Genomic DNA, 20227 nt, shown 5'->3' with positions numbered 1-20227 from the left:
CATAATAACCCCTTTGTTTTTTTTCCACATTTTCGACACACTACCCCCCCTTACGTATTTTTCGATATTTTCGACATACTAACCCCTTTGTTTTTTTTCGACATTTTCGACACACTACCCCCCCTTACGTATTTTTCGATATTTTCGACATACCAACCCCTTTGTTTTTTTTCCACATTTTCGACACACTACCCCCCCTTACGTATTTTTCGATATTACTAACCCCTTTGTTTTTTTTCAACATTTTCGACACACTACCCCCCCTTACGTATTTTTCGATATTTTCGACATACTAACCCCTTTGTTTTTTTTCCACATTTTCGACACACTACCCCCCCTTACGTATTTTTCGATATTTTCGACATACTAAACCCTTTTGTTTTTTTTCGATATTTTCGACACACTACCCCCCCTTACGTATTTATCGATATTTTCGACATACTAAACCCTTTGTTTATTTTCGATATTTTCGACACACTACCCCCCCTTACGTAATTTTTCGATATTTTCGACATACTAACCCCTTTGTTTTTTTTCAACATTTTCGACACACTACCCCCCCTTACGTATTTTTCGATATTTTCGACATACTAAACCCTTTTGTTTTTTTTCGATATTTTCGACACACTACCCCCCCTTACGTATTTTTCGATATTTTCGACATACTAAACCCTTTGTTTTTTTTCGTACTTTTGAAGTATTTCTACAGTTGTATTTTGTAGTATTTGCATAGTATAATTTTTGTAGTACAGTAGATCTGTCGTATTTTTGTCGTATTACACTGATGTATTTTATAGTATTTCTGTCAAAATATTTCTGTAGAATTATTTTTGTAATATTTCTGCCATAATATTTCTAAAGTAGTATTTTCCTATAGTAGTATTGCTCTAGTAGTATATCTGTAGACATATTTGTGAAATATTTCCAAAGTAGTCATAATGTTGTAGTATTGCTGTAGGATTACTATAGTTTTATTTTCGTGGTATTTTTGCAGTATTTCTGAAGTGAGATTTGTGTAGTGCTACGGTAGCATTTCATAGTATTACTGTACTTTTGTAGTATTTCTAAAGTACTATTTTGTAGTGTTTGCATAATATAATTTTTGTAGTACCGTAGATCAGTAATAGTATTTTTGTTTGATATGTCAAAATGTTTGTGGTCGAATATTTTTGTAATAGTTCCGTGTAGTATTTTTCAGTCATATTTTGTAGTATTACTGTAGTGTAAATGTATTTTTTCAGTATTTCATTAGTAATTCTGTAGTATTTCTACAGTAGTTGTTTGTAGTATTTGCATGGTATATTTTTGTAGTACAGTAGATCTGTCGTATTTTTGTCGTATTACTACTGTTGCATTTTATAGTATTTCTGTCTAAATATTTCTGTAGAATTATTTTTGTATTATTTTTGTTGTAATATTCCTATAGTAGTATTTTCGTATAGTACTATTACTCTAGTGGTATTTCTGTAGACATATTTGTGAAATATTTCCAAAGTAGTCATAATGTTATAGTATTGCAGTAGGATTACTGTAGTTTCATTTTCGTGGTATTTTTGTAGTATTTGTGTAGCATTTAATAGTATTACTGTACTTTTTAAGTATTTCTACAGTAGTATTTTGTTGTATTTGCATAATGTATTTTTTGTAGTGCAGTAGATCTGTTATGTTTTTGTCGTATTACTGTAGTTATATTTTATAGTATTTCTGTGTGAATATTTCTGTTGAAGAATGTTTGTAATATTTCTGTAATAATACTTAGATACTAGTATTTTTGTATTATAGTATTACTCTCGTGGTATTTCTGTAGAAATATTGTTGGAATATTTCCAGAGGAGTACATCATTTCAAATTCCTTTTTGGAATTAGCCATGCAATATTCTGTTGTAGGAAATTTTCTTTTTTTTTGTTTAATATTTGTAAAAATAAATGAATAAATAAGCATTATAAAGTACAGTTATATTATCTGTTGTTCTTGAGCCTGGAAATAGGGTTGGTCCTTTGATTTCAATGTATAATAGAGTGTTGGATAAATAAATCAATACTTGTTTGTTTCACGGGTTTTAGCTATTGCGAGTCATTTTTAGAACGTAACACCCGCGAAAAGCGAGGGATTGTTGTATTATCTGCGACTTGTGTTGTTAGCGCTCCCTTTCGCGGTTTGATTGACAGCAAGTCATTCATCGTGGAAAGGGACGCTTTTAAAACAAAACGTACTATGTTAAAGTTATGTTTATGTTGAATAAAGCATTATAATTAAATATAATAATATGATATGAAATTGTAGGATCTTTTTAAAATAATTAATTTCCTTAATTACAATAACATTTACTCGTTGTTTTTATTATTGATTTTTGGCACTCCTGATTTTCCGTAGTTCTGGAGGACCGTCCCGGAAGTCCACATACCACACATGGATCGTCTCCGAGTACTTGAGCTTTATAGTGGAATAGGTGGAATGCACTATGCTTTAAAACGTAAATATCACTTTTTTATTTATACATTATTTAAATTTGTCCCTGGGTCTTATTTCCACCTATATTTTTGTATTTATGGACCATTGTGTCGGGTGTATTCGGGCTGTGTTGCCTTTAGCTTGGTCTGTTTAATAACATGGGTAAAAAACGGGACATTTTTCATTTATTTTAATGATAAATAAATATATATGATACGTTTTTCCGCGTGAATACAGAAATTGGATTTAATGCCTTTTTCATTTTGTAACAATTGTACAGATTTAGATAAAAAATACAAATAAATGACTGTAAACCGAACTGAAGGGGCTGAACACTTTTACAATATTCCCTTTTCTGAGGTAACTAAATCTATAATCCTTTATAAACATACATTACAGGTTTATGTTTTGTGCGTTTTCTCATTATTTCTTTCTTCACTCTCTGATTATTTTTGTGTTTTCTCAAGGTATTCTCAAACATTGATAAATGATGGGTCGTTGGACTTTGAGGTCCCTAGTAGTAAATAATGCGTGTTTTACTCATTTGAGCTCGGGGGCCACATGGTAAGAAATGTCATGGTGGCCGGAGTAAAATAATAAAGAGAAAGAAAGAAGGAGGGAGGGAGTACAAGAGGGAATAAGAAAGGGAAAGAGACCGACAGAGAGAGAGGGGAAGAAAGACAGAGATAAGGTAGAACGACCAAATGAGTGACAGTGTGAGAGAGAAAATAAGAAAGAAAGAAAGAGAGATGGATGAGAAAGGTGAGAATGAGAGGAGAAAAAGAAACTAAGAAAGCAGGAGAAAGTGAATAAGAATAAGAGAAAAAGAAAGAGAAGAGAAAGAGGGAGTACAAGAAGGAATAAGAAAGGGAAAGAGACAGAGAGAGAAAGCGGGGAAGAAAGACAGTGATAAGGTCGAGGGACCAAATGAGCGACAGTGTGAGAGAGAAAATTATAAAGAAAGAAAGAAAGAGAGACAGATGAGAAAGGTGAGAATGAGAGGAGAAAAAGAAAAACAAAGAAACTAAAAAAGTAGGAGAAAGCAAATAAAAACAAGAGAGAACGAGAGAAAAACAAAAAGAAGAGAAAGAGGGAGGGAGTAAAAGAGGGAATAAGAAAGGGAAAAAGACAGACAGAGAGAGAGAAAGCGGGGAAGAAAGACAGAGATAATGTAGAGGGACAAAATGAGCGACAGTGTGAGAGAGAAAATGATAAAGAAAGAAAGAAAGCCAGAAAGGTGAGAATGAGAGGGAAAAAAAAAAACAAAATAGTAGGAGAAAGCAAATAAAAACAAGAGAGAACGAGAGAAAAAGAAAAAGAGAGAAGAGAAAGAGGAAGGGAGTAAAAGAGGGAACAAGAAAGGGAAAAAGACAGACAGAGAGAAAGAGGGGAAGAAAGATAAAGAAAAGTTAGAGGGACAACATGAGCGACAGTGTGAGAGAGAACATGATAAAGAAAGAAAGAAACAAAGATGGGTGAAAAAGGTGAGAATGAAAGTATTTAAAGAAAAAGGAGGCAAACTAAGAAAGTGGGGGAAAGCGAATAAAAACGAGAGAACGAGAGAAAAAGAAAAAGAGAAAAGAAAGAAAGAGGGAGGGAGTACAAGAGGGAATAAGAAAGGGAAAGGGACAGAGAGAAAGAAGGGAACAAAGACAGAGATAATGTAGAGGGACAAAATGAGCGACAGTGTGAGAGAGAAAATGATAAAGAAAGAAAGAGAGACACATGAGAAAGGTGAGAATGAGAGGAGAAAAAGAGAAAAGAGATGAAGTAAGAAAACGGGAGAAAGCGAATAAAAACAAGAGAGAAAGCGAGAAAAAAGAGTGAGGAGAAAAAGCGAGAAAGGAAAATGGAGAGATAAAAAGAGAAAATGGGAGACAGAGAAAAAGAGAGGGAGATAAAAGAGACAAAGAGAACGAGGGAGAAAGCAAAAGAGAGAGAAGGAAGATAGAGACAGAGTGAGAAAGAAAGAGAAATATGCAGAGAAAGAGAGAAAGAAAGAAATACAGCTGTCTCTGTGAGTGGTTCCCTGCAGGCGGCATTGGATCAGGAGGTAAAGCACTCGTCTTGGTATCAAAAGGTCGCAGGTTCGATTCCCAGCTCCTCCGTGTTAGATGTGGAAGTGCCCTCAACAAGTATTGCAATATTTTGTTGAGGATGTTCGTTAACTCTATTACCTTTCGAAAGAGAACTTCTTTATTTACAGATCTTTTTTTTTCAATAGAATCTGGAGTAGATGCTCATATCGTGGCTGCCATAGACATCAACACAACTGCCAATGAGGTCTACAGGCACAATTTCCCCGATACCCCGCTCTGGAACCGAACCATTGAGGTAGGTAGCCTCGCAAAATATGGAGTCCTCAAAAAATAGGTATATAATCCCGGGATTATGCTTTTTTTCATCCGTCCCCAGGGCATATCACTCGAGGAGTTCGATGACTTGAAATGTGACGTGATTTTGATGAGCCCTCCGTGTCAACCTTTTAGCAGGTACAACCGGATGTGCCGTCGTCATTTTTAAGAATTCTGATGGTTATTATGCGTCCCATTGAATGTTTTTCGAATAATAAGGGAACGCGTGCCCAGCAAAAGTATTGTTTCGATTCATGGTACCAGAGGCAAATGTTAATTTTGCATGTTACAATGACAATAAATTTAATTCTTTTAAGGGACAGTGTTTGTTATTTGACCACCAGATGTCACTATTTTGTGTTGTGCAAAGGAAAACAAGCACAATGAAGTCTACAAACTATGGCACCTTTTTGAGGACTTTGCGTATCCGTAGCAGCAAGAGGATGTCGGGTCCCTCTAAGTGAGGCTCATGTTTTGTAAAAATGACCTTGGAGTATTTAAAAAAAAACATGTTTATATGAATGTTCCAATATTGTTGTTTTTTTGTGGATGATGGTTTTTGTTACCTCGATGCGTAAAGGGATGATCTCTCCTTTCAATCTCTTTGAATTGATTTCAATCATTTATCCGACTTTTTAGGCAAGGACTCCAACGCGGTATCGATGATCCCAGGACCAAAAGCTTTCTCTATATTCTACATCTTCTACCAAGGTGAGATAAAACTATTAGAAATCGCAGTGTTACTAAACTAGTTTGTTTTTTGTCTGGTGTCTTTCAAGAAATTGTCCAAATTCACTCGAGTCATTGGCTCCCAAAGACAGATAGAGACGTCAAAGACCCATTTGGCTACACAGCCATTGACGTTAGGCATTCAAGCGAGGCTGCCGTTGACAACCCATGGCGTCAAAGATCTAGCTAGTTAATTTGTGACACCCTAAATCACATAGAGTAGCTAGACTGTCATTGACGGCAAGAGACGTCAAAGACACGTTTTAGCGAGACTGCCATTGACGGAAGTTTAGGTGTTAAGCACCAATTCAAGCAAGGCTGCCGTTGATGGCCACTGGTTTCAAAGATCCATGTTAGCTAGACTGCCATTAACAGCCAATTACGTCAAAGACCCATTTTGGCTGCCATTGATGTCGGGATTCCATTCAAGCGAGGCTGCCGTTGACGGCCATTGGCGTCAAAGAACCATGTTAGCTAGACTTCCATTGACGGCAAGAGACGTCAAAGACACGTTTTAGCTAGACTGCCATTGACGTTTAGAGACATCAAAGACTCATTTTAGCCAGGCTGCCGTTGACAGCGAAATAATTCAGAGACATGTTTTAGCTAGGCTGCCATTGACGGCTAGATACGTCAAAGACACGTTTTAGCTAGGCTGCCATTGACAGAGGTATAGCCGTCAAGCATGCATTCAAGCGAGGCTGCCATTGATGGCCATTCAAGCTAGTCCCACTCTATATCTCTCTCATTTTCTTGCTCTGTTTCGTTCTTTATTTCTATCATTCTTTCTTTTTTCTCTTTCTCTTTGTCTCTCTTTCTCTCCTTTTCTTGCTCTCCTTCCTCTGTGTTTTTTCTATCCCATTTTCTGTGTTTCTCCTTTTCTCCCTCATTAATTTGCTCACTCTCGTTCTTTTTATCTCTCTCTCAATTTCTCTTTCTTGCTCTATTTCTCTCTTTATTTCTCTTTCCGACACTATATTTTTCTCTCCCTTTCTTTTACACACTCACATTTCTCTCGCTTTCTTTTTTTAGTCCGTACTCTTTCTCATTTTCTCCCTCCTTCTCTATTTATTTTTCTCTTTCATTTTTTCCCTCTCTTTTTTTCCATTTTCTTTTGTTCTTTGTTTGTTTCTTTATTTTCCTTCTTTTTTTTACCTCCTGTCTTTTGGTCTTTCTGTCTTCCTGTCTGTCTTTTCTTTAATATACTAGTCCGGCCCCCAGCAGTTTCTTTCCCTACCGTGTTTTTTTGTACGGAAGGTGTGAGGATTTGTGTTTTGTGCTTCTTGGGCCAATCTCAATTTGTGTTATCTAATCTACTCTGTGTTCTCATTTGTGTATGTGATGGTGGCAAGGCTGACTCGGCGTCCTCGCTTCATCCTGCTCGAGAACGTTAAGGGTTTTGAGATCTCCTCTGCCAGGTGAGATTTCCATGATTTTCTGCTGTTGATCTACATATATTACGATCTATGTTAATATTATTTTAGTCCAAAGTTGTCCAAACTATGGCCTGGGACCAGTTGCGGCCCGCTAACCATTATTCAGTGACCACAGTGACACTTACCCAAAAAATGTGTTTAACGGTTGCAATTGTTGGAAGGGTTTTGAATTGGCCTGTGATACAATGCTAAGAGAAGCACAGGAGAAATATGAGCTTCAGTTTTAAATATGCCTAGGCCTCCCTCACCAGCTTTGGCCGCCTGAGGACAATGGCGACTAACAAGGCCGAAAACCCACCGCCCCGTCTCCCCAGCCAGAAATTATGGCAAAACCAAGCCATGGTTCTCATTTTGCCTATTCCTCGGCTGAAGGGTGCGACAAAAAAGGATAGAGAGACTAGTCCTGGGCATGTTATGCTTTTGTATGTTTTTAAGGTGAATTTCTAATTTATAGAGCATTCACGATAAGTGAGTACACCACACCCCTCATATTTCTGCAGATATTTAATTATAATGTTTTCTAGAACAACACTGAAGAAACATGGCTTTGACACAATGGAAAGTAGTCTGAATAAAGCTTATATACCAGAGTAAATTTATTTTTCCCCTTAAAAAAACTCAAAATATAGCCATCTATAACTAAATCCATGGCAACAAAAGTGAGTACACCCCAAAGGTACTACACCCTTATATATTGAAACGAAGCACTGCTTGTCATTTTTCCTCCAAAATACCATGTGACGTGTTATTCTTACTAGGTCTCAGGTATGAGCAGGTGTGTTCAATTTGAAGTACACTCGGTCATACTGGTCACTGAAACTCCCAAAATGGCACACCATGACTCCTTGGTGACCTTAAAAATGAATTGTGGAACTACATAAGGCTGCCCAAGGCTACAAGATGACTGCCAACACCATGAAGCTAAGCTGCAGTATAGTGAAGAAGATCCTCCTGCGTTTTAAAAAAATCAGAACAAGTTGGATGCCAAAAAAGTGAACGTGTACAGCGTCACATCGAATATTGTCTAAGAGAGGTGCAGGAAAGCTGTCAGCATGGCTGCAGAGATTAACAAAGTTGGGGGTCAGCCTGGAAGTACTCAGACCTTACACTTGAGGAACTTACACTTTTGGGTGTACTCACTTTTGTTTCCAGGGGTTTAGGTATTGATAGCTATATTTTGAGTTTTTTGAGGGTTAAAATAAATTCACACTGCTATAATAGCTATACACTGACTGCCTTTCATTGTGTCAAAGCGAAGTTCCTTTAGTGTTGTTATACTAAACACTATAATGAAATCTCTGCCAAAATGTAAGATTTGTACTCCCTTTTGTGACAGTAATCTCTTGTTTTTTGTTCGCGGCTGGTGCGTTCCAAAAAGGACCCTCAATAGTCAGAGTCTGAGAAGTAAACACTAAGTTTTTTTCACAATCATTACACGCTCACATACAGAGGCGGATCGTGCTACGGTGTTGGTGGCAACCCTGGACGTGCGCTCGGCCCTTCCCACGGATTTTCTCAATCTGACTTTTAGTTCTTCAGCTAATATTTTATTTATTACCGTTCTCTTGTCCTTTTTTCTTTCTTTTCTGGACACATGCGTGTTCAATGAGACCTATAGTCAGGATGAAACTTATACAATTGGGTCTGCGTCTAAATTGTGACTTTTCGGGCACTTTTTGTACCACTTTTGATATTCCGCAAGAGATACAAAGAGATCCGGGATCTCCGTGGGAGGCCAACCCGGTTACGAAGCGGCAAAGAAGGCGTAGGGATCGTAAACGAAAGCGGGGCTGTCGCTCGGGCAAGTGTGCTAAGCTAAGGGAGCGACATCGGCGAAACGGCAGAGAAGGACACGAAGATGATGGCATCGTGCCTAATTCCACCAATATTTCCGGAGCCTTGGCTCTGAAAACGCTGGTCTACTAGTGATCCCAAGAGCCAAGAAGAAATCCGCAGGTTGGAGAGCGTTCTGCATTCGGGCCCCGGTGCTGCGGAATGCTCTTCCCCCCTGAGATTTTATCTGCAACCTCAGTGGGAATGTTTAAATCTGAGCTTAATACACACTTTTACTCTATAGCACAGGTGTCAAACAGGCGGCCCGCGGGCCAGATCAGGCCCACTAAGGGATTAAATCCGGCCCGCGAGACAACACTCAGAGAAGCGCAAGGGAAAAACAAGCCGCAGGTTGAAATATGTCAACTTGATGTTGCCAAAGCTAGGTTCCTCTCACAAAGATAATGTACTTTACACTCTCTCTCTCTCTCTCTCTCTTTCTTCTCTCCCTCTCTCTCTTTCTTCTCTCCCTCTCTTTCTTCTCTATCTCTCTTTTCTCTTCTCTCTCTCTCTCTCTCTCTCTCTAATCTCTCTTCTCTCTCTCTTATCTCTTCTTCTCTCTCCCTCTCTCTCTCTTTCTTCTCTCCCGCTCTCTTATCTATTTTATTTCTCTCTCTCTCTCTCTTGTCTATTTTATTTCTCTCTCTCTCTCTCTCTCTCTCTCTCACCCATTTTCTCACACTCTGTCTCTTTCACTCTCTGTGTCTCCCTTTTTCTCTTCCTTTGTTGCTCTTTGTCTCTTTCTCTCTCCGTGTCTTTTAACCTCTTTTGCCCTAACTTCCTTTTTTCCTTTTCTCTTTCTCTCTTCCTACCCTTCACGCTTTCTTTTCTCTTTTCTCTCCTTCTGTCTTTACATTTCTCTTTGGATTTCTTTCTTCCTCTCCCTTTCTTTTCCCCCTCTCTCATGACTTTTTATCTCTTTTGTTTCTCACGCTCTCTCCCTCTCTCTCTCTCTCTCTTTTTCTTTCTTTGTCCCGCCCTCTTTCTTTTCTTTCTTTATTTCTCTTTAATCTACTAGTCTGGCCCCCGACAGAATGTTTGTTTTATCCTGTGGCCCCCGAGTTCAAATGAGTTTGACACCCTTGCTCTATAGCATATGAATAACCTATATTTCACTTTGACAATATATGTGTATTATTTGCCCTCATGTGGGTTTTAGATCAGGTGATGGTCTTTGCAGCCCTTTGAGACTCTATGTGATTAAGGGCGTCACAAATAAACATGACTTGACTAGAACACAACGCACAATGAACATTTTTGAAAAAAACGCAATATTGCAAGGGATCACTGTGCTAAGATTGTCCGGTTAACTTGAGAATGTGCTCTTTTGCAGGCAGTATTTAGTAGAAACGCTGACAAAATGTGGATACACTTTCCAGGAAGTGATGCTCTCTCCTACAAGTGTAAGAGCTCCAATGTTTTTAGTTTTTTTTTTTTTTTTTACCCCCCCCCCCCCCCCTTTTTTTTTTTTTTTTTTTTTTGCATAATATTACTTCATGTTTTCTGACTTACAGATTGGGATACCAAATTCAAGACTGCGCTACTTCTTGCTGGCTAAGCTTTCAACCGATATCAAAGTAGATCCAAAGGTGAGAAAGACTGCCAGAATGAACACGTTTTTCAAGGAAGAAACATTTTGCATATATGTAATTCACACCTGACTATAAGCCGCATGTGCCCACGTCGATTTATTCGTATATAATGCTCACCCCTCATTTTTTCTTAAAAATTGTTATAAAATTTGGCTTCCCTGTATAGTTCAACCCTTCTAACGTTCTGCCGGACATTATGTTGAAATGGAATGTTTTTCTTGCCTGTAAGAGGTGGATGTCTTTCTGGAAAAACTGCCCAGTCGGCAAAATCCACATTTCTGAGTAGAGTAGAATGTCTCCCTGGCAAAGCTGTTGAATCAGAAAAAAAACAAAACAAAAATGCTGAGTCAGCTTTTTGTTGGCATTTTTCACATTAAGGATAACTCTTCTGACTCCCTGTAAAAACGATTGTGTTTGTATTTAATGATGTTCTGATCTAGGAGAGTGGAATGTCTTTGTGGGGGAATAAATGCGGACTCATCAAAACCAAAAGCGCTGAGTCGAATTTTTAGGGGATTTTCTTTCCACTCACTCACTTATTGACTTACTGCCTTACTTGCTTATTTACCTACTTACTAACTTATTTCAACCTGACTTATGACTCACTTACTTGCTTACTTACTTACTGTTTTATTTACTGACTGACTGAGTGACTTATTTACTGACTTACTTACTTACTGATTGACTGAGTCACTCACTCACTTACCAACTGAGTCACTGACTTACTGACTTAATTTACCGACTGACTTGCTTACTTACTTACAGACTTACTCACTGACCAACTTATTTACTAGATGACTGACTCACTCACTTACTTACTGGCTGAGTCACTTACTTACTCACTGACTTACTTGCTTAGTTACTTACTGACTTAATTTACCGACTGACTGACTCACTTGCTTACTTACTTACTTACAGACCTACTTACACACTGACTTACTTACTGGTTGACTGACTCACTCACTTACTTACCAACTGAGTCACTTACTTACTCACTGACTTACTTGCTTAGTTACTTACTTACTGACATATTTACTGGCTGACTCACTTACTTACAGACTGACTTACGTACTGATTGACTGACTCACTCCCTTACTTACCAACTGAGGCACTTACTTACTCACTGACTTACTTACTTGTTTAGTTACTTAAATACTGACTTAATTAACGACTGACTTAGTCACTTGCTTACTGACTTACTTGCTTAGTTACTTACTGACTGACTTATTTACTGGCTGACTCACTTGCAGATTGACTTACTTACTAAGTGACTGACTCACTCACTTAGTTACCAACTGAGGTACATACTTACTCACTGACTTACCTACTTACGGTCTTACTTACTGACCTCATTACTGACTTACCAACTCCCTTACCAACTTACTGACTTACTTATAGACTTACTTACCTGCTTTCAGGGTTGGGCAGGGTTACTTTAACTGGATTACTTTCAATGACTTTTGGATTACTCCAATACCAAATATGCTAATAAAAGAGAAAAGAAACTAAATAGGAATAAAATGATGACTCACACACAACACGTGGTAAGCTTTCTCTCCTGGCTTTGATCTCTTTGATCTCCGGCAAAACGGACATAAAATGCGACGGAAACAAAATGAAAATAAATCCAAACAGCTTGCCAACATCATTTTTGCCGTTCCATGTGTTCCGTTACTCCCCAAGCCTGCACAAAATTGAGTCATTTTATTCATATTTAGTTTCTTTTGTCTTTTATTAGCCTATTTGGTATTGGAGTAATCCAAAAGTCATTGAAAGTAATCCAGTTAAAGTAACCCTACCCAACCCTGCCTGCTTTTATGTGGTCTCTAAAGCCTTCTGGCGGCCAAATTGGGTACTGCAATTCCCGGCCACCTACCACTCCCAAGTAGCCGAATCCTACTTTTGGGCTTTTTTGCCCGAGAGTTTCTAAGACATGTTTTCTTTTTCAGGATTGCACAAAAACCTCAGTCTCTGCTGAGAATTCCCTGGAGCCGAAGCTTTCAAATCTTACTTTGGTGCCAAAAGGGGAAAACGCGGCAGACGGGGTCCTTTATAAACTCGAGACCGCGAACGATGCACGAAGAAAGACGGACCAGAACAGTGATTTGTCAGTAAGGCGCATCCAAGACTTCCTCGAACCGCGAGAAAGTATCGATATGGACGAGTATCTGCTTCCGTCGGAGGTACTGCTTCGCTATGCTCTCATTCTGGATATTGTCAAGGCAACCTGTCGGAGGTCCATCTGCTTCACTAAGGGGTTAGTGGTACCTCGTTGCATTTCTTGCTTTTTTTGCGTTTAACTGTCGTGTTTCTTCTACTTGTCTACTAGCGTTAAGTGTAAAACTTGGATACACTGCCTTGCAAAAGTATTGACCCCCCCCCCCCCCCCCAAAAAAACACATTTTGACATATTGCCATAATTTGGGCTTCAAACCGTAGATCACAGGTGTCAAACAGGCGGCCCGCGGGCCAGATTAGGCCCGCTGAGGGATTGAATCCGGCCCGCGAGACAACACTCAGAGAAGCGCAAGGGAAAAACAAGCTACAGGTTGAAATATGTCAACTTGATGTTGCCGAAGCCAGGTGCCTCGAACAAAGACACTGAACTTGTATTTATTTCTCTCTCTCTCTCTCTCTCTTTCTCTCTCTCTCTCTCGCTTTAACAGTTTACGAAATAGATACAAATTTTTGTAGTACAACTGCTTTAGAATGAAAAAAAGTACACAAAATACAAATACTGTCCAACAAAGTCAGTAAAAATAATATCAGTCAGTAAGAAGCCCTTATGGTGCTGCTGCCATAGCGACAACGGATTTACAGGTTTTAGTCCAGGAACAGAAACATGTTTGCTCTCTGCAGTCTTAGCTATTGTCATGTGTTCATGTAAATGTGTGGTGTTGCTAAAGTAAGAGACCAACTTACCACACAAATTCCCAAATAAAATTCCAAAATGGTCTCTGCTTCCTGTTTGTCATTTTTAGCCTCAGGTAGGGATGGGCAGGCAGGTTATGGCAGCAGGCCTGGTAGGCAGAGTTGCTAAAAGGGGGGGTTGCTGAGGGCCCCGTGTGTGTGTGAATGAGTGAGTGAGTGTGAGAGAGAGAGGTAGAGAGAGAGAGAAGGGCCCAAATGTCACATACAGGATATATACACATATATTCCTCTTTTTGTTACTTTCTTTCCATTTCTGTCCATCCCTTCTCTTTGTCTCTCTCTCTCTCTCACCCCTTTTCACCCACTCTGTCTCTGTCACTCTCTGTGTGTCTCTTTTTCTCTTCCTTTGTTGCTCTTTGTCTCTTTCTCTCTCTGTGTCTTTTAACCTCTTTTGCTCTAACTTTCTCTTTTTCTCTTCATACCCTTTGTGCTTTCTTTTCTCTTTTCTCTCCTTCTGTCTTTCTATTTCTCTTTGGATTTCTTTCTTCCTCTCCCTTTCTTTTTCCCCTCTCTCACGACTTTTTATCTTTTGTTTCTCACGCGCTCTCACTCTCTGTTTTTCTTTCTTTCTCCCGCCCTCCCTCTCCTTTTCCCTCCCTCTTTCTCTTATTTCTTTATCTCCCTTCTCTCTTCCTCTCTAATCTACTAGTCCGGCCCCCGACAGAATGTTTGTTCTATCGTGTGGCCCCAGAGTTAAAATGAGTTTGACACCCCTGCCGTAGATTAAAGGATCAAAACTTTTCTTAAGACTCAACAACATGTGAGACACAATATATATATATATATATATAAAATATAGCGTTGGAGGATCCCTTAACCACTTGGGTCGTATATCGTTGGGCTGTTGAGGGGACATTCTTGCAGTACCATTTTGATCCAGCAGAGGGTGCCTCGAGACTGTGTTGTGGCGCACAAGGCCCTCTACCATCCCTCTTTTCTAGCACACCATCAGTCTTTCCAGTAACTCATAACAATCTTCCCAGTCCTTGCTGAAAAAAAGCAACCCAAGAGCATGATGCTGCCGCCACCATGTTTAACAGGGGTTAGTTGTTTTCCGGTGATGTGTGGTGTTACTCTTGTGCCGAATGTAACGCTTTGGTCACATTTTGGTTTCATCTGGCCTTAGCACCTTGTTCCACATTTTATTTTGTTTCTCCCATGTGGCTATTTGCCAACGCCAAACGATCTCTTTTACGGTAAAAAGGGCTTTGTTTTTGCCACTTTTTCATAAACGGGGCCAAATTTTGCATAAAACCTATTTGTTTTTCTTTCTAAACATAATAAAAACTGTAATCTTGAGTGGACGGTGATGTGTACAGGGCTTGTACGCGTGCTTGAAATCCTTGAAAATGCTTCTATTTCAATGTTGTGTAATCAAGGTCAGGAAAGTGCTAGAATTTCAGGGGGGCGTGCTTGAAAATGCTTGAGAATAAAAAAGATGGGGTAAAAGGAACGCAAAAATAAAAAAAAAAGAATACAAATCCAAGAAAAAGAAGAAAACACTAGGGAAAAAATGTTTTAGGGTTAGGGATAAGGTTGAGTTCAGGTTCACGTTCACGCTACCTTCATTTTGTGCACAGGCCATCATTAAAGTCCATAATTGATACCTTATACTTGCACTAATATACATTTAATAGTGACCTGTAGGGGGCGATGAAGCTTCATATGTCATGGAAACTAATGCCAACCGCCGTTTATCACAATGGAAGAAAAAAAGCCAATGAACGAAACGAAACCACCAGAGAGCAGTGTCGGTGTCGGTTTTAAGCAGACTTTTTATCAAACATGGCAACAACTTCAAGCATTTACAATCACTTGACCCATAATTCAAGCGCTTTTCAACCCTAGAAACGCAGCCTGTCTTGTTTATACCACTAGGGGGCATGCAACACATGATTGTCGGGAAATCTGTGAAGATGATTTCGAACGTGCATTTTTTTTGTGTTTGAATCGCAAGCTACGGGCGCTACGTGGAAGGAACGGGATCGGTTCTACAATGCTGCGAGGAATCGGAGGTACTGTTTATTTCATTTCCATTATTTTTTAGCATCATTTGTAAAACAAAGGGAACAAAAAAAACGAAAAAAAAAACAAGGTTTGTACAGGTGCTTGAAATCCTTGAAACTGCTTAAAAAGGGTTTATTAAAGCTTAAAATCCTTGCCCTGTTTCTTAGGTTAGGTGTTAGGGTAAGGAGCTAGGGTTTGGGCTTTAAATAAGGGTTTTAAACCGATTCTAGGGTTCTAAATTAGGATTGGAGCTAGGGTTAGAAATTAAGGTTTAAGCTTCTTGTAAGGGTATTCAACTGATTTTAGGGGTCTCAAATAACGTTGAGTTAGTGCTGCAAATCAAACCCTGAAAATTGTTTTCTTGTAGTCTTGCATAGGTTGCCATTTGTGGTATTTTGTAGTACTTCTGCAGTCAGATTTGTGTAGTATTTCTGTAGTATTTTTATAGTACTACTGTATTTTTGTAGTACTTCTACAGTAGTATTTTCATCGTATAATTTTTGTAAGGCAGTACATATAGTTCCATTTTATAGTATTTGTCTGAATATTTCTGTGGAAGTATATTTCTATACTAATATTTTTGTCGTATTTTTTTATATTACTGTAGTTGTTTTTTTTCTAGTATTTCTACAGTAGTATTTTGTTGTTTGTACCTGTATAGTAAAATTTTTGTAGTACAGTAGATCTGTAGTATTTTTGTTGTAGTACTGAAGTTGTATTTTATAGTATTTCTGTCTGAATTTCTGTAAAAGTATATTTCTATACTAGTATTATTGCAATACTTTTTAAGTATTTTTAATATTACCGTAGTTGTATTTTTGTAGTATTTCAACAATAGTATTTTCATTGTATAATTTTTGTAAGACGGTACGTCTAGTTGTATTTTATAGTATTTGTCTGAAAACTTCTGTGGAAGGATATTTCCATACTAATATTTTTGTCGTATTTGTTTAATATTACTGTAGTTGTTTTTTTCTAGTATTTCTACAGTAATATTTTGTTGTATTTGCATAGGATAGTATTTGTAGTACAGCAGATCTGTATTATTTTTGTTGTATTTTATAGTATTTCTGTCTGAATATTTCTGTAAAAGTATATTTCTGTACTAGTATTCTTGTAGCACTTCTTAAGTATTGTTTTTAATATTACTAAAGTTGTATTTTTGTAGTATTTCTACAGTAGTATTTTGTTGTATTTGCATAGTATAATTTTTGTAGTACAACAGATCTGCAGTATTTTTATTGTATTACTGTCGTTGTATTTTATAGTATTTCTGTCTGAATATTTCTGTAAAAGTGTATTTCTATATTTGTGTTCTTGTAGTTTTTCAATATTACCGTAGTTGTATTTATGTAGTATTTCTACAGTAGTTTTTTTTCTTATCAAAATGAAGACAAAATAATATGTTAGACCTGTTTTTAAACCCTAAATTTGATATTAGGTTTGCAGTTGTTTTGTAGGTTATTTATATTTTGATATCAGAGGACAATTTAATATCACGCATTTATCCATCTATCCATTATCTGCACCGCTTATCCTCAGTAGGGTCGCGGGGGTGCTGGAGCCCATCCCAGCTATCTTCGGCCAGTGGGCAGGGGACACCCTGAACTGGTTGCCAGCCAGGGACAGACAACTCGCTCGCTCATTCATACCTAGGGACAATTTGGAATTTTGGAATGTGGGAGGAAACCCATGCAAACACGGGGAGAACATGCAAACTCCACACAGGAGGTTCGATCCCAGGACCTCAGAACTGTGCCGCACACGCGCTAACCACTCATTTTATAGGCTTTGATGGGACGAGAACGCTTGAGAATGATTCATTTTGATGGATTTTGTTCTGGTTCATGTTTGCAGGTGGAGAGCGTGTTTAAAAATCTGGAGCGATTGTCCGAAGAAGAAAAACTGGGACAGCTCCGGAGACTGAAGCTTCGTTATTTCGCACCCAGAGAAGTCGCAAACATCATGGGCTTCCCAAAAAGCTTTTGTAAGAATCAAAAGAGTACTTCAAGATTTATCGTAAATTCCGGACGATTGGCGCATTTTTAACACTGCGGCTTACTATACAATGGGGCTTATTCTTTTTTTATCTTTTATCTTTTCTTTCTATTTCTCTCTCTTCTCTTCTCCTATTCTCCTTTTTCTTTCTCTCTCACTTTCTTCATCCCCGTTTCCTCTCTTTTTCTGTTAATTATCTTTTTCTGTTTGTTTGTTCTTCTTTCTCTTTTTCTTTCTTTGTAGTCCTTTCTCTATCTGTTGGTTTTTACGTCCCTCTTTTTCTCTCGTTTCTTTAGTTTTTCTTTCTCCCTTTTTTTCTCCTTTCCTTTTTATCTTATCTCTCTCATTATCTTTCTCCCTTTTTCTATTTGTCTATTTTCTTTTTACATTTTTTTCTCTATCTGTCTTTTTTGCGTCTTTCTTTTCTCTCTCATTTTCTTTTCTTTTAAAAAAATGTTTTTTTTGTCTTTTTTCCCCACTATGATTTATCTTTCTATTTCTCTCGATCCATTTTTTTCATCCTCTCTTTTTATTTTTATTTCTTTATAGTCCTTTCTCTCTTTATTTGTTGGTTTTTACTTCCCTCTTTTTTAACTATACAATGGGGGCTTATTCTTTTTTATCTCTCCCATCCTTTGCTTTCATAGCAAAGTGATAGAGGAGACAGAATATTGCTACTACTAAATAATGAAATCATATTAGTTGAGGTTTTGTGAAAGGATAGTGGGATGTTTGGGCGCGTTCTAAGGGATTGGGCAGGGCACCCATATGCTGCGGCAGGGGTAAACCAGTGAAAGCTGTCGGGCCCTGCTGTTGACAAGAAGAGTGTGTCGTGTCACCCTGACCCGAGTGACATGGCCGCTTTCTTCATCTGGAGGGACGAAAGCATGACCAACTTGGGTGCCGACTTGTTTGGGCATTTGGGTTAGCCATGGTCCTAAAATTTTGGTCTGTGTTTTTTTTTGCTACTTTTTCCCTTTTTTTTTTCATTTCCTTATTTTGTATTCGTTTGTATTGCTGTTGGTCACCCCTCTCGATGGATATGACCAGGGTACATAGATATAGATAGATACTAGTTGACACTAGTTACTAAGAAGGGCTACACGATATGAATCCAGCCTAATATGACATCACAGTTTTCGTCCAAATAGGAAAAAATATCTGATAATTCGTCACTTGCTGCTAAACTAAAATATCCAATCAGCAAACAGTACTTTTTATGTAGTAGTAGCAATACTCTGTGTCTTGTGAGCAAAGGATGGGGGAGCTTAAGATCCGCATGTGTTTTGAGAAGATTTTTAAGGAACTTTTACGTATATGTAAAGGTTAATCGTTTTATTGCTTACTGCAAACAGTATTTGTTAGAAAGATTCCAAGCATTTATGTATGATTTGTTTATGTAGTAGTAGCAATACTCTGTTCCTTGTGAGCAAGGGATGGGAGAGCTTAAGATCCGCATGTGTTTTGAGAAGATTTTTAAGGAACTTTTACGTATATGTTAAAGCTAATCGTATTATTGTTTACTGCTATGCTAGTTGATTAGGATTGATAGCAGCAGACAAGCGACTTAATCTCGGCACTATGTGTTACTTTTGTGTACTAGACATTTCCCCAAGTATGAGTTCACTTTCAATGGGTGTTTAAGACTGCCGCTTAAAATCCGGTGAAGCTTGTACAAAAATAAGATGAGTTTCTTCCTAAATGTGTGCTTGAAGTTTTTCTTATCAGGAGCGCTGCATACTCTGGAATTCACCGTGGTTGTTTGTTTTTAAGACTAAGGTAGAAGTGGGAAATTCAGTCCTCAAGGGCCGCACGTCCTGCTAGTTTTTGGAGCTATATCTTCTTTAACTCAGGCTGAAACGAAGCCATTTATCCATCTTAATCCTCCTGCCAGGAAGCCCCTCTTGTTTTGAAGGACCCAAGTGCAGAAGTCTGTGTCAGGAGCTTCCTAACAATCCTGGTGATCGGAATCGCCCGAGTTGAAGAAGAGAAAGACAGTTAATGCATAGTTAGCCTGTAAGATGTCAAAATCGTGTGCGTTTTGTCTCTTTTCAGCTTTTCCAGACCACGTTTCGACCAAACAGCGTTACAGACTGCTTGGAAACAGCCTCAATGTTACGGTGGTGGAAAGACTGTTACACCAGCTGATCTCCGACTGTTAAACCCGGGAGGCAAGAAAAGAATCTTTGTTTTGTCATTGTCTATTATTGTTTAGCTAATTGAACTATTTCTGATCAGGGATGCAGGGTTGGGTAGGGTTACTTTAACTTGATTACTTTCAGTTACTTTTGGATGACTCCAATACCAAATATGCTAATAAAAGACAAAAGAAACTAAATATGAATAAAATGATGACTCACAACACGTGGTAAGCTTTCTCTCCTGGCTTTGATCTCTTTGATCTCCGGCAAAACTAACATAAAATGCGACAGAAACAAAATTAAAATAAATCCAAACAGCTTGCCAACATCATTTTTGCCGTTTCGTGTGTTCCGTTACTCCCCGAGCCTGCACAAAATTGAGTCATTTCATTCATATTTAGTTTCTTTTGTCTTTTATTAGCATATTTGGTATTGGAGTAATCCAAAAGTAATTGAAAGTAATCCAGTTAAAGTAACCCTACTCCCAACCCTGGCCATTTGTTATGTGAAACTCTGTAAATGAAATTCTGAACGCTAACTATGAAAACAGTCTATTTGCTAGAATAATTAAAGAATATGTACAGTTATCCCTTGCTATGTCGCAATTTTGCTGCTTTTGGGATTTTCATTGTGCATTGGGTTCTCTATTCTGATTGGCTAATAGTCAGTTCCTCCCACGGTTTTCCTGCACATTGAATTTCACGTTGACATTCAGAGCACTGTGCAGAAATCGCTTTGGTGAGACATCTTCCTA

At 38.2% G+C, this 20227-nt stretch overlaps 1 protein-coding gene across 1 annotated transcript; it reads left to right on the top strand.

Moving 5' to 3' along the window:
• Positions 1–2384: 2384 nt before the first annotated feature.
• trdmt1 (tRNA aspartic acid methyltransferase 1) lies at positions 2385–19584 on the top strand. Its single transcript, XM_088322006.1, has 11 exons — positions 2385–2474; positions 4677–4786; positions 4868–4944; positions 5446–5517; positions 6888–6953; positions 10138–10207; positions 10319–10381; positions 12328–12653; positions 15285–15342; positions 17192–17321; positions 19388–19584. Exons 1-11 carry the CDS (start codon positions 2411–2413, stop codon positions 19492–19494), a joined length of 1143 nt encoding a protein of 380 aa, XP_088178132.1. The 5' UTR covers positions 2385–2410; the 3' UTR covers positions 19495–19584.
• The last annotated feature ends 643 nt before the right edge of the window (positions 19585–20227 follow it).

The sequence above is a fragment of the Urocampus carinirostris genome, chromosome 18 (assembly GCF_059441175.1).
Source record: "Urocampus carinirostris isolate Australia breed hairy pipefish chromosome 18, RoL_Ucar_1.0, whole genome shotgun sequence".
NCBI lineage: Eukaryota > Metazoa > Chordata > Actinopteri > Syngnathiformes > Syngnathidae > Urocampus > Urocampus carinirostris.
The sequence above is the reverse complement of the archived record's forward strand: the minus strand, read 5'-3'. Positions and strand labels throughout refer to the sequence as shown.